The sequence below is a fragment of the Notechis scutatus genome, chromosome 7 (genome assembly GCF_049901735.1).
Source record: "Notechis scutatus isolate UNSWTSFEM ecotype Mainland chromosome 7, rNotScu1.2, whole genome shotgun sequence".
Lineage (NCBI taxonomy): Eukaryota > Metazoa > Chordata > Lepidosauria > Squamata > Elapidae > Notechis > Notechis scutatus.
Window position 1 is genome coordinate 16153822 of NC_142015.1, and position 15167 is coordinate 16168988.

General features: G+C 41.0%; 2 protein-coding genes across 2 annotated transcripts in view; one reads left to right on the forward strand and one right to left on the reverse strand.

Annotated features, from left to right (window-relative positions):
* VSIG2 (V-set and immunoglobulin domain containing 2) overlaps nucleotides 1-10435 on the forward strand; it is a 25528-nt gene extending 15093 nt beyond the window's left edge. Inside the window, exons 6-7 of the mRNA XM_026671313.2 lie at nucleotides 8420-8573; nucleotides 10196-10435. Of these exons, the coding sequence (XP_026527098.2) occupies nucleotides 8420-8573; nucleotides 10196-10337 (296 nt within the window). The 3' untranslated portion in view covers nucleotides 10338-10435. The remainder of the gene's footprint in view (nucleotides 1-8419; nucleotides 8574-10195) is intronic.
* A 1298-nt stretch (nucleotides 10436-11733) lies between these two features.
* Nucleotides 11734-15167, reverse strand: part of NRGN (neurogranin) — a 28838-nt gene continuing 25404 nt past the window's right edge. Inside the window, exon 3 of the mRNA XM_087969741.1 lies at nucleotides 11734-13849. The gene's annotated coding sequence lies outside the window, so the exon portion shown is untranslated. The remainder of the gene's footprint in view (nucleotides 13850-15167) is intronic.

Consider the following 15167-nt stretch of genomic DNA (forward strand, 5'->3'; position numbering starts at 1 on the left):
GGAGGAAGAGGAGGAGGAGGAGGAAGAGGAAGAAAAGAAGGAGGAGGAGGAGGTGGGGGAGGAGGAGGTGGGGGAGGAGGAGAAGGAGGAGGAAGAGGAGGAGGGAGGAAGAGGAAGAAAAGAAGGGAGGAGGAGGAGGTGGGGGGAGGAGGAGGTGGGGAAGAGGAGAAGGAGGAGGAGGAAGGGAGGGGAAAGAAAAGGAGGAGGAGGAGGAGGTGGAGGAGGAGGAGAAGGAGGAGGAAGAGGAGAGGAGAGAAGGAGGAGGAAGAAGAAGAAGAAAGAAGGAGGAAGAAGAAAAAGAAGAAGAAGAGAAGGAGAGGAGGAGGAAGAGGAGGAGGAGGGAAAAAAGGAGGAGTAGGAGGAGGAGGTGGAGGAGGTGGAGGAGGAGGAGAAGGAGAAGGAGGAGGAAGAAGAAGAAAGAAAAGAAGGAGGAAAGAAGAAAAAGAAGAAGAAGAGAAGGAGGAGGAGGAAGAGGGAGGAGGAGGAAGAGGAAGAAAAGAAGGAGGAGGAGGAGGTGGTGGAGGAGGAGAAGGAGGAGGAAGAGGAGGGAAAAGGAAGGAGGAGGAGGAGGTGGGAGGAGGAGGAGGAAGAGGAGGAGGAGGAGGAGGAAGAAGAAGAAGAAGAAAAGAAGGAGGAAGAAGAAAAAGAAGAAGAAGAGAAGGAGGAGGAGGAAGGAGGAGGAAAAAAAGGAGGAGGAGGGAGGAGGTGGTGGAGGGAGGTGGAGGAGGAGGAGAAGGAGGAGGAAGAGGGGGGAAGAAAAGAAGGAGGAGGGAGGAGGAGGAGGAGGAGGAGGAGGAGGAAGAGGAGGAAGAGGGAGGAGAAGGAGGAGGAAGAAGAAGAAAAGAAGGAGGAGGAAGAAGAAGAAAAAGAAGAAGAGAAGGAGGAGGAAGAGGAGGGGAGGAAGAAGAAGAAAAAGGAGGAGGAGGAGGAGGTGGTGGAGGAGGAGAAGGGAGGAGGAAGAGGAGGAAAGAAAAGAAGGAGGAGGAGGAGGTGGAGGAGGAGGAGGAAGAGGGAGGAGGAGGAGGAAGAAGAAGAAGAAAAGAAGGAGGAAGAAGAAAAAGAAGAAGAAGAGAAGGAGGAGGAGGAAGGGAGGAGGAAAAAAGGAGGAGGAGGAGGAGGTGGTGGAGGAGGTGGAGGAGGAGGGAGAAGGAGGAGGAAGAGGAGGGGGAAGAAAAGAAGGAGGAGGAGGAGGTGGTGGAGGAGGAGGAGGTGGAGGAGGAGGAGAAGGAGGAGGAGGAGGAGGAAGAGGAGGAGGAAGAAAAGGAGGAGGAGGAGGAGGAGGAGGAGGAGGAGGAGGAGGAGGAGGAGGAGGAGGAGGAGGAGGAGGAGAAGGAGGAGGAAGAGGAGGGGGAAGAAAAGAAGGAGGAGGAGGAGGTGGTGGAGGAGGAGGTGGTGGAGGAGGAGGAGAAGGAGGAGGAAGAGGAGGAGAAGGAGGAGGAAGAAGAAGAAAAGAAGGAGGAGGAAGAGAAAGAAGAAGAAGAAGAGAAGGAGGAGGAGGAGAAAGAGGAGGAGGAAGAAAAGGAGGAGGAGGAGGGAGGAGGAGGAGGAGGAGGAGGAGGAGGAGGAGGAGGAGGAGGAGGAGGAGGAGGAGAACTATTATTGATTTGGATTTTTTTCGAGTGCCCAAAAATACTCTGGAATTCAATCATTGTCCATTCAAGTTCCGTTCCTTGATCACCCTTAAGTAATTTGTGGATTACTTCAGTCTTCCAATTCTGCCTGAACGACTCCTATCCCCTTTTTTCTTCTAACTCGCCTCCCACTCAGGTCAGTTCCTCTCATTAATTAGCTCTCATTTCCGTGGACAGCTCCCCCCCCCCCCCCCCCCCAAGCCTTGTTTCTTCGCTGAACAGCAACTGGAAGGAGAAATTAGAAGCAGAGCTCAGTGCCTGGGAGGTGGAACTGCTCCAGCTCGCAGAAGGGAGGGAGGTGGGAAGGAGAAGGCAACCATAGGAAAACCAAGGATTCCTTTCAAAAGCAGAGATCTGTGTTACAGTTTGTTTTTCAAAGGTGTGTTTTAGGACTTGGAAGAATCTCAAGGGATAAAAGTCTCGGATGATATGAGAGAATAAAGTTAAATTAGCGTATATAATTATAGCTTTTCTTCACGGGGAGAGAAAAGAAGCATTTCACCTTGGCTCCTGACAACAAGATTTCAAGTTTGTAGAGTAATGACAACTCTGGTGGGAGGTAGCTTAAATTGGGAACTAGCACAGGGAAAGGATGAAGACACACATCTGCACATGTTCACACACACCACACCACACACACACAGACACACACACACACACACACAGCAAACCTGCCTTCTGCTATTATCTCAAAGTTTAGAATGTTTTCTCACATCCCCTTAATCACACCAAATGGATCTTGATCTCTTTAGTCTTGACTTAAATCATGTTCTGGAGATATGGATTATGTACAAGAATTTACAGTTGTTCGTTTAGCAGTTAGTCAAAGTTACTACAGCTCTGAAAAAAAAAGTGACTTATACTTACAACCATCATGGCATCCCCATGGTCAGAGGAGCAAAATTTAAGTGCTTGGCAACTGGCATGTATGGATGATGTCTGGAGTCATGGGATCATCATTTGCAACCTTCCCAGCTAGCCAGTCAATGAGAAGCTGGATTTACATAGCACAATTAAATTGCACAATTTACTTATCAGTTGCAGTGATTTGCTTAACAACCTTTTTTTGCTTGGCAAAAAAAGGTGCAACCCACAACAATTGCCTTGCTTAGCAAAGGAACTTCTGGGCCCACAGGAGCAAGAGATGACTACTAGCACAACAATGAAAATCAATGGGACATCAGTGGCTTTCCAAGATCTCCCAGCTTCATCATGAATGTATGAGATATTCATACAATACTCAATGCAATGCAACTCAATGCAATGCAACACAACTCAATGCAACTCAGCTCAGCTCAGCTCAACACAATTCAACTCAACTCAACTCAAGATCAATTTCATAAAAATGAAAAGGGTTTGTTGTGCTAGGGGAAAAATTGGATTGGAAGTTGATATGCAGCCTGTGTTACTAGTAAGAAGTCCATTTTTGATCCCAACATTTTCCCATCCCAATGACCATGACATGAATCTCATCACATGCAATCATTTTTGAAACTGATCCCATATCAGGTGCAGAGGTTAGAATGCAGTATCGCAGGCTAATTCTGCTGACTGTTGACTGCCAGCAGTTTGGCAGTTTGAGTCTCACCGGCTCAAGGTTGACTCAACCTTCCATCCTTCCGAGTTCGGTAAAATGAGGACCCAGATTGTTGGGGGCAATAGGCTGACTCTGTAAACCCCTTAGAGAGGGCTGAAAAGCACTGTGAAGTGGTGTATAAGTCTAAGTGCTGTTGCTATATCAAAATCCCAGCTGTGCTGGGCCAGAGATAAGATGCTCAGGCTATTCTTTGACATGTTAATTTTCTTTGCATAGGCTTGCTTGTTTAATCTGAAGCAGAAACATCCCTAATACGGGGGTACAAAAATAGGCCTCGCTGGGTGATTTCTAATCATCAAGCAGCCACTGAGAAGAAGAACCACCTATCCAGCAAAATGAATTCCAGGTGCAGGAAACACGTATTGATTATACATTTATACTGTGACATCAAACTGGAGATAAAATGAGTAAATGTGCACTTTATTTCAAAATAAGTTTTTAGATTGAGATTTGCTTCTCACAACTTTAAGTGCAACCTATTTATCTACAGTAGGAGATAGGAAGTATCCTTGTATACTGTCTGAAGGTTGTGTTAGTGCAAGAGGCACTGGCCTGGCCACCGCCATGTGCAAGTTTCAGTAAAGCACAAAATCTTTACTGGAATATTTCCACTGGTTAGCAATTGCCAAGTGGACACAACTTAAGGTGTTGATGGTGTCATTTTTAAAAAGCCCTGAGTGGTCTTGTGAGGGTTCGCTTCTGTATCTCCAAGGATGGACCTGCCAGTTATTTAAACCATTAGGAGAAATCTTTTAGTAGATTTGTAACACTGCTAGAAACTTGATTTACTGTGAGTGGAAGGGTCATCTCCCATATTTACATCCAAACTATGCAATGTTCAAATTAGAGAGATGTGTTTGGTCCTCACATCTCCAGTAGCAGGAAAACATAAACACATATTCCAAATGCCAGGTTTCTAATGGTTTCTAATTGATATGGATTTTAATAGGGGTCTTGATCTTCACTGCATTGGGCTTGAAATATACAAAAAGAGATCCAATCTAGAATGAAGGAGAAAATTCTGACAGCGAATTAATCAGTGGAACGGCTTGTCTCCAGAAGTTGCTCCATTGCTGGAGGTTTTTAAAAGAGGTTAAACAGCCATTTGTCTGAAATAGTATAGGCTTTCCTGCTTGAGAAGGAGGTTGGGCTAGAAGACTTTCAAAATTGTCAACCTATTCACCAAACACCTGAAAGCAGGACAAGAAGCTATGGATGGAAACCAATCAAGGAGAAAACCAACCGACTTCCAGTTTGAAGGGCTTCGGTGACAGACAGAAATTTACGATCGTGCGTGGTTTCTGTCTGGGCTCGCCGCTGGAGCACCCCGAGCCGGCTGATTTCGGGGCTAAGCCACCCCGTAGAGGTGGTGAAGAGGGGGGAGACCGCCAGCAGGGTTGAGGAGAGCCGCATCTCTCCTCCTCAGCTGGCCATTACTCCCTTTCCTGAAGGTGGTTGCAGCGGTGGTCAGAAATGGCCACCACAAAGGAGAACTCAACTGGAAAAGAATGTGCAGGAGGAAGATAAGAAGTGAAAGTTTTGGCTGACCGGGTTAAATTGTAAAAGCAACAACCAAGGTACCCTGGAATTTAAACTTACAAAAATAACATCGCTCCCAAAGAAGAGTCGGAAGCAGTGAAGGAAAGTGAAAAGGGAAAGGTTTGGTTTTTTTTTCTCTCTCCTTCCCTATACTGACAACTAAGAGACTTAAATAAGAAATCGGAAAAATCTGCTTTGACACCAATAGGCAATTAAGCTGAAAATAAAACAAAATGCCAAAGGGATAATAAAGATTTCTGGACATTAAAAACTTTCTTTTTCATAAGCAGGAAGGGAGAGAAAAAGAATAAGGGCAGGATCTGGAAGAGGGAGGAGACTGCCTGGAATTAAAAAGAATCTAAAGTAAAACTTCAACAAGACTTCTAAAAGATACATTTTAACTGAAACTTTGCAACTAAATAGTAACCCCAGGAAGAGAAAGTGAAAAAAAAGAGCAAAAAGAAACAGCTTGCGTGTATTTGGATTATTTGGTGATCTTTGGATTTTTGGTTATTATATTTGAATGACTAAAATCAATCGGGTGGTTGTTTAAAAATTTATATAATGGCACCACTTCTGGATGAATTGAAAATGGAACATACACAAGAAGGGAAGGGTTCTTTTGGCTTCGTTTTTCAATTCTTAGAAATGGAGATTCGGAACTATGAGAAACAACAAGAAAAGACTGCAAAACAAAAAGACTGGGACAAAGACGAAGCCATCTTTAATGAACAAGTAATTCTATGTGGGGAAGAACAAGGAAAGTGGGGAAAGAGAATGGAGAATTTAAGACTTAAAAAAACAACCAAAGAAAAGAAAAATAATTCGAAAAATAAGTATAATACTGGAAAGCAACAGAAAAGGGGAATACAGAAGAGAGAAATAGAGGTAGAGAGACAAGGGGTAAAAAGGGGAGAGAGAAGAAGAGAGGGAAGAAGGAAAGGAAAAGAAGTTACAAAGGACTGGAGCAAGATATAGAGAAACAGGACCTATTTAAAGATAATGGGTAAAAATCTAACTGAAAAAGGGATTCTGTAAAGGTACATAAGATTGTATTGTTATATTAGTAATAGAAATAACTTTAGAAAATTGGAAACAACATATGATTAAAATGAGGGATAAAATAGTGTAAATTAAGTGAAATGTTTGTGAATAAAATAAGTGAAATAAAATAAATGAGAAAATTGAATTAGGAAGGAATGGGAACATTTTAATTAGTTAATGTTTTATAAAATATAAGTGAAGGGGGGGAATTAACTATGGAAAGCTTATAATTGTTCCCATAGAAGTATGATATTTAATTGAAAAGTAATGTTAAAGATGTTAAGACTTTAATGAATATTAATATTAATGATAGAATTGAATTGGAATGGAATGTTGTTTTAATTATATACATTTATAATTTTTTTCTTTTTTTAAGAATACAGTGTGTATTTTAAGGATGTACCAAGCAGAATCCAAATGGAAGTTATGTATTATATTGAATGTTACAACTTTAGGGAAAAGATATAAAGGCGTCATACTCCAATCAGTAACTACAGGAGAAATTTTGTTTAATGAGAAAAGATAATAGATAATTGAAACAGGACAGACAAAAATATAAATACAATGATCTGAATTGAGATGAGATAATTAAAATAAAATTGAGAAAATTAAAAGAGGGGAGAAGCTATGCAGAAAATGTAAAATAGTAATAAGATATGGAATAGAATATAAAAATGAGCATGAACCTGAATTTGTGTCTGTACTAAGAAATGTAACCCGGGATTATGCTGCTTTCAAAAAAGATGTTTTATTTGTATTTTTTTTTCTCTTTGTGAAAACTCAAATAAAATTTACAAAAAAAAAAAAAAAAAAAGGAGAGAGCCAACCTAGGACTAAGGAGAAATTTCTGACAGTGAGGACAATTAACCGGTGGAACTGTTTGCTTTCAGAAATGGTGGGTGCTCCGTCACTGAAGGTCTTTAAGAAGAGACTGAACAGCCACTTGTGTGAAATGATATAACATCTCCTGCTTGAGCAGGAGATTGGACTAGAAGACCTCCAAGGTCCCTTCTGACTCTGTTATTCTGTATTCTGTTTCCTGGCATGTTTCAAAACTCTGCATGCTATCTGATTGGAAGCTGCCTTGAGTATTTACATTAGCAGAAAAGCAAGGTGTGCATTTTCTTAATAAAAATAAATTTCATTTCTGTTAGAATATGGCAGAAAAAAAGCTATGGGAAGTTGAGAAAGTGAGATCTTTATTTTGCTCGTCTTCCAAATACATTTTGAAGATGAATGATTTATAAAAGCAAAGCAGTTTGGAAACGCCATATGGTGTGAAACAATATTTTAAGCATCTATACCGCTATCATATGGTGGGGAATATATAAGAAAGACAGTTCGAGTGGAAGTGGGAAAAATAGAGAACAGTCCCTAAAATAGACACAGATAAAACTTACTATGTGAGAACATTAAAAAATTCAGATTTCTCTGTACTATTGGGGTATAAGATTAAGTTTATGGGCCTTCAGTGAATTTTAAAATGGGTAGTGGAGGTTGAAATTGCCATGCAAAATATCTGCTAACAAATGCACAACAACGACCACCACCACCACCACAAATGAATACAATAAAATATTAGATGGAGTGAAATAAGGTTGGAGTATCCAACATTTCTTATTCCATGGATTTCTTTTAAAATGGTAGCTTAACTCCAAACCACATGAGAGCAAAATTGGGGTCTCTACGGTTGCTTTCAATGCACTGAAATCTGTTTGTTTGTTTATGGAATTTATAAAGTTACACCACTAACCAGGGGGTGCGGGGAAGCACATTGTTAAAATTTTTTAAAAATGATGAAATAAAAAATAAATACAAAATGGACCGGTGTACACTAGTCACAATAAATGCATGAACCAAGGCTGGATATAACAAATTCTCATTCTTATAATAGAACAGGCACCTGTAACAACATCTCAGTGTAAAGCATGGGAAAAGAGCCACAAAGCTAATGAAAAGCAGATATCTTAGTCATTGGTTCTCCTCTTGAAGTTCTCTTCTCCCTTCCCTTCTTTTCCGTCTTTCCTTCCCTTTCATCTTCCCTTCTCTTCCTTCCCCTTCCCCTCTGTAACAAGAGTAGCTAGAGCAGAACCCCACAAGGTTTCCCCTGGAATTGTGATGTTTATCCATGTCCTAGGATGCAATGTTTTCTTTTAGCAGGTAAAATTAGTGCTGTATTTGGATACAGGAGAAAATCAGTTCAGCTCTTTCCTTTCAAAAATAAATTGATGAGAAAAGCTTTCTGTAAAGGCCAAGGAACCTTGCTTGACCGAATGGGATAGGTATCCTTCCTTCCTTCCTTCCTTCCTTCCTTCCTTCCTTCCTTCCTTCCTTCCTTCCTTCCTTCCTTCCTTCCTTCCTTCCTTCTTTCTTCCCTCCCTCCCTCCCTCCCTCCCTTTCTCCCTCCTTCATAGGAAATAGAATATGGTTTATGGAAAATTATTTAACTTTTGAATTTCCACTTTTATGCAACTGCATTTTTTAAAAAAAACATTGCAAAACACCAACTTTTTTGCATATTCTACAACCTAAGACGTTTTCATTTCATTGTTGGAGTTTCAGAGTCTAACCTGAACAGGTGATTTGTCTCCTGTGTTTTGACAAGTAGGCGTTTCAAAAGCTGGGGCAGTTGCAGGCGCCCTTATTGGGGCCATCTTAGCCCTATTCCTGCTTGGAGCCATTGTCCTCTACATCTTGCGCTACAGGAGAAACAGGCTGGCTAAGAAGAAGCCGCAGTCTGAGTACAGTGGAAATGAAATAAGGTGAGAACCGCTGCCCGAGTCATCTTGGCTTTGCTCCTTTCTGTTTATCAGTTTTTATTATGCGTTCCCTACTTTCGATCCACAGAATCCCCAAGGCTGCTGGGAAAATGCATGTTGCCAAATTCACCAAATGGCCTCTGGGTTGAAATGTGTGAATTCCAGAAGACAAGAGAATAGAATTTTCTTCCTTTCTTATTCCACAAAAAAAGTTCAAGCTTTAATTTAAAGACTTGCTTTGGTAACTTTAAATGGAGTTCATCACAGAAATGAATGAAAGGAAGTCTCTCTTTTGCAAGTTTTAAATGCACCCACTTCATCTATTGATTCCTAAAGGAAAGCAAAATTGATTAGGGCTGCCTGTAAGCAAGGCAATTAGTAATCCCTTGCATCCTAGTTCCTCCCACCTCTAAAAGCATTTGTATTAACCATGTTGATTGGGATTTTCAATGAATGAGTCATGGATCTGGCAGTAGGTAGTTCTGGACCTGATGTATACCTCTTGGTGGTATTTAGCCCATTAGGGGGTTTTCTGACTCCTTAACTCAAGGAATTAAAAGCAACAACACAGCATCATTCATCTTAAATGCAACATGCCTTTTGAGTCAAGTTCAACTCTTGGTGACTCCATGGAATGCCCCTGGACCTTTTGTTAGGAATAGTTTGGAAGTAGATTTGCTTGTGACTACAAGATGTTTCCTCAGCTTCCTAGCTTGATAGATTCCCACCTAGGCATTTTGAGTTGCCAAAGGAAAATCAAATGAAGTTTTGATAAGACAATAAATAAAACCTGTTCCACATTAGGTTTTGCAAAAACTGCCAGAAAATCACCTGTCTTTTCTTATCACTTCCTCCATCATTTTCCCCCTAGAGTAAGTCTGTAAAGAGAAAAAAAGGATGAAGCTCTTGCATGATAGTTTTAATTTAGACACTATGGAAACCCATCATTTGGCAGTTCCTTCAATTTGTGAGAAGACGCATGCATGAAAAATAACCTCCCATCTGTTCATGTGCTGCTACTCAGATCATTCTATCATGCCATGTTTGCTTTCCTGGGTGATTATTTTGTGCTAGCCTTCAGTAGATGAAGCTAACTGGTTAAAAGGGGAAAAAACAAATGGATATTGAAAACCTAAAATTGACTTAACTTTAGATAAATCTAAATGAGGGAAACCAGAGCTGGGATCATACATCTTCCTAATATTTGATGATGGAGCAGCACAAAGCAGCCTTTAAATTTATCTTTGGTACATAGGATGAAACATCATGCTTCTGCTTTCTTTGAGCAACAATATCATTTGGACTGAACACATATTGGACTGAAACAATATCATTTGCCTCTGAATATTTTTTTTTTTTGCCTATTTCTTCAGTTAATATGTGGTGGTAGCACCTGTGAAGAACATTGATATCAGCAGATCAGTAGGAAATATAGAGAATACTGTATAGCTTTCTCCAACTCACAAAGAGTTGGAAGCCAACCAATATTTAAAGCTAACCATATCTTTTAAAAAACGGTTGAAAATCAGAGTTTCTTGGAAGATTAAAACCTAAAGTACTGGATGTCAGCTAATCTCTCTCTATCTCTTTCTCTTCTTTCTTTCTCTTTCTTTCTCTCTCTCAAGGGAGGATGCCACAGCTCCTGGAATCTTCAACCCCAAGGAGAGAAGGGACAGTAAATCAGAAAGCCAACTCCTGGAAAATGTCTCTTCTAGACCTGGATCAGCAAGCACAACCAAATCCCACCTAAAGAACTTAATAATCTAAATTTGCATTTCTATTTTCCCCTTAAAAGGCCAGCTTTGTTTTACTGCAGCAAAAGTAGGGTTCATCTGAAAAACTCATCCCATCTGTGTTGTGTGGCCTTTACCTACCACTCCTAATCCTTTTGCTCCATTAGTATCTGTTAAGTTACTTTCCTTCAAGTTAAGTTTTATTTGATTGTGATGTTTGCTTGGTACTGTTTGCTTTTGGTATGTGTCCTCGGACAGGTTAGGACAAGAAAATGTAACCATCTGCATAAAAAAGGAAAAAAATCTGATTTTCAACTTTATTTGTTGTTTCTTAGCTAGACTGAGTGTGCAACAGTCTCTCTCTATCTCCTATGCTAGTAAGAATGTGGCCCAACAGAAGAAGTACTGTAGATTCTTCTGCTCCCCACTTTTCATGGGGTGAATGCCTGGGGCCAGAATGGAAGTTGCTGTTTTAACTTTCATTTCTGGGGAGTTATTCTTTGATCTGCATCTCTGGCTCTTTTTAATGGACATGGTCACTCATGAGGAAAGGGGTGCATGGCATAAGAGAGGAATGTTGCAGCAACTTTCCATACTGCAAATGCTCTACATGAAATTGTCCTTTGAGATGGTTTGGAAACTACAATTGCCTGAACTTGACTTGAAATGCAAAGTAGAGAAATGGAAGTTACACACATTTTTTCACTTTCTAACATGTATCTAGGATAAATGCAAAAGTGCAAATAATCATTTCCCCTCATATATAGGATGAGATGTCCCTTTGCAGCGTTATAAAACAAAAGTATGGATGTATATCAACACTCAAAACTCCTATTCATTATCAAAAGCTAACATAACGATTTAAGTTTGTTTCCCCTTCACCCATCATAATGAATGGCTGTGGCATTAGAATGTGGACTTATTGTGTCCCTAATAAAAGAATCCCAATAGGGATTCTTTTGGGAACAGAAAAGGTATTTCCCATTGTGGACTCTAGGTCCATGTTTTTCTGCATCTCACATTGTTTGATTCTTAAATCGTCTTAGAGTCCCTTATTCTTCTTGGTTGCCATGGGAAAAAAAGATGTTTGCAATTAAAAGAGGCTTCTTGTGGAATTAGACATCAATGATGTTTCAGAACCATCTCCAGGAAATGAAGAGGAAAAGTTCTTAAATGTTGAATGGGAGTTTAAAAGTTCAGTTTTTAGCTCACAGTTGCTACAGGTAGCCACCAAATCTCTTGTTCCAAATTCTACTAACGCAGGAATTGCCATGAATTCCATAAAAATAAAAACTCTGAAAGTTGACCTTTGCTGGATTCTGATTTTTGCTATAAGGTCCCCATTTTTCTTCCCAGCTTCACCCTTTTACATCTGCTTGGAAGAGTTTAGTTAAAATATATACTTGCTACTAAAGACCTCGGTACTCTTGTTTTACATAACAACTTTCTTTATTGACATTACATCTTAGTAGAAGACACCACGTGCAAAAAGAGAAAGAGAGAGAGATACTAAAGAAGGACAAGGGCAGCAGATTCTGCCAAACTGTCAGTGGGTGAGAGTGAAGGTCTAAGGGAAAAAGGGAAAACAAGCAGAGAGTATTCACAAGTGGGAGGAGAGGACAGGGCATGAGTCAAGTGAAGGTTGAATGAGAAAAGGCCATTTCCTACATGGCCTTAGTTGCGTCCTGTAGTGACTTGACTAAATGGAGTTTGCCATTTTTCCTTGTGGCGCAGAGAATGCAAAGGAGAACATTGGCATGAACGCTTCTACCTTACTCTTTCTCCAGTTCCAGTTCCACCAGCACCACTGGCAATAAAGCGACTGTCTATACCTAGGGCTAACATGGATGAACATGCACTCTTAGAGGCACTGAAGAAAAAGTTGAGGCGGTCTTTCTTTTCTCAGCTGCTAGCCAATCAGGGAACCTGGGCTGTTCTTTGGATTGCTAGATTAGAGCCCTCTTATCTATAAAGCCCAACGGGATCATTTGAAGCTGTAGTGCAATTATCAAAGCAAGATCCAGGAGGCTTTGAGTGATTGGGGGAAGGGGGGAGACTGAACATATATTATCAGCAAAACAGGCAGTCAAAATGTTTGAATACAAATAGCACTTCCCAAAACTTAGGGCTGTAAGAAGTGGTTTACACTGGGGAAAAAGATCTTAGCCACTAATTGTCCATTCGGATCCATGCAAATGAGGAGCCTGAAGGCCAATTGCAGATAGTAAAAGTGAATGAGCTGAGAGGTCACCAGGTCCCCCGGCTCAACGGTCCTGGGAAGCAGTGACCATCCTACAGCTACTGTTGGTTTGAAAAAAGAAGTCACGGCACTAGGAAAACACCCAAAGGATTAATAATATCTCTGTTTCAAATCACTGATGAAAGGGAATATTTCTACAATGACTGGATGGATCAAAGGGAAGTCATCTACACAATATCTCTAAAAGGAGGCATAGAAGTCTTGAGTACAATGGAATAAACTAGCATGCAACGTGCAAGAGGAAGGTTGGGAGAACACCAGTCTGCACTACACAAGGAATGGCATTCTTCTTCTGGCTGGAGGTGGACCACAATTTGCTTTTTCTCTTTCTTTCAGATGGGTGAAGGCAGCATGGAAAGAGATTTCTGAGAAACAGGCTTTATCTGAAGGGTTCTGTGGCATTTGCAAAACTCGCCACCATCAATGGTGAAGGCAGACACAATGTTTTAAATGGAGTGGAGAGGGATGGGCGTATATCTGTGAATTAAGGGATGGTATGGCAGAATGTTAGTTATGATCTCTCCCAGTGTGTACAGAAGAAAAAGGGAGAAAAGTGTCATCTATTGGCTAGTGCCTATAATATTGCCAATCAATTTTTCTCTCTCCTATTACACTTTGGTAAAAAATAATCTATAATTTAATTTGTTAAAATGAAGGTTGGGGATCTTGTTTTGGGGCCCAGAATAGTGGCTTATGTCTGTCTTCAATCCCATTAGACAAGGCAAGAATGCTTCTAAACTACCTTATCATCTGTCTCAAATTCTATTGACCGCTCATGAAAATAAACCTAAAAGCCCGAACCACATCTATTTAAAAAAGCTTTTCTCCGCTGCCCATCTTGCTTAGAATTCAGGACTCTGCCATAAAGGCCCACTGCCTCACGGGGACTGTTGGGTAGATGGGAAATAGCAAAGAATCGAAGAGCAGGTATAAAAGACCAAGAGATCCTAACGGGCAATGGATTCGACCAAGAAGTAAAGGTGTAGTTATTATATATTGCACCAATATAGTCTCTCTCTTTGGGGGTGGATATTTTGACTGACATGGGCACCAAGAGGAATCCTGGGATCTCTGCAGGAAGAAAAGGCAGGGAGAAGAGATACCAGTATTCTTAAGAGAAGGGGCAGTGGTAAAGGTTCTGAAAGCAAAATCAGTCCAAAAGAAAAGACCGTGTCTGTCCTGTGCTCAGACAATAGGATGGCTCTTCTGGAAGCAGAGGGTGAATTCAAGGGGACCAGCAGGAACCCATCTGGATGCTATGGTTCCTTCCATTTCTTCTCTAGTCCCTGTAGAAGGAAAGAAAAACAGATACACTTGAATCTGGTATTTGAGATAACAACAACAACAACTTGCATAGCAATCTGGGCAGTCAAGAATGACTTTGTCTTCTGGCCAAGAATCATTTGTCTCTCCAAGCTTGGACTGACTGTACCCGATGCTCCCCATGAGGAACGGATTTGGTGTTCATGTCGTTTGGAAAGGACAGTTAGTTTTGGAGAAAGGCAGGGGGAAAAAATGGAGTGTGCAGGAAGCATCCTCTGAAGAACTGGGTGTCTGTGGGGAGGGGAGGGAAGAAGGATGTGGAAGCTGATTTGGGACGTAACATTTGCAGAGGAAGTGTAGGCTTGGAGGATGTTTGGCTCTTGTCACCGACTAGCAGATGGCAACTGTCAACTGCTCTGCTCTGCCTTGCTTTCAAGATATTGCTGTTTTGGCTTGCCCAGGAAACCCTGGTAGCTTTAATGCAGGGTCATTGATCCTCTTTTCTGGGATGAAGGATGATCCAATGGGACTCGAGAAGGATATTATGTACTGCCTTGAGAGGATTCCAGTAAATTAGCTCTTCCATCAAGGTCTTTCATCAAGGGATGAGGGGGCATCTTTCTGAATCTCAGTTCCATTTTCTCTGATGGTTGCTTAGATAGGACACTCAAAATAAACTAAGAAGTTTAGGGAGGGGGGAACTAAAACCTTGTTGCACCAGATCTTCTGGTTAGCACTGGGGTTCCTTTAGGGCAGTGACTCCCAATCTTTTGGGCACCAGGAACCGGTTCCATGGAGAGAAGTTTTTCCATAGATCGGAGAGGGCATGGTTTCGGGTTGCAATTCACAGATGGGGCTTTGCTTGTTTGTGCAGCTCGGTTGCTGGCATGCTGGGACCCAGTGCCGATCCAAGGACTGGGAGTTGGGGACCCCTGCTTTAGAGCTAAGTGGATACCTCCATGATATCACAACTGAGCTGGAAAAACAGAAGATTCCCTTCAGGGTATCCAGTGGCCATTAATTGGATATCAAATGGCCATAATTAATATGCTAAACATATACAGGATGCTAAGCTATAGTTTCTTTAACCTTCTTATATTGAATAAACCACAGTTGGCAGGTTTTATTCAAACACCAAACCATAAATTATGGTTTACCAAGTGCTACAGTTGGGTTCATCCAAATCACTGATCAATGAGCAAGCATGTTTTAAAAACTATTTTAAGTCACTGATGAATGGGAAAAGATGTATCAAAACATTTAAACATTATTTTGCTGCATTTACTATATTATATCTTACAATTTAATTATTTTATTTGGCTTTATTTATTTGTTTATTGG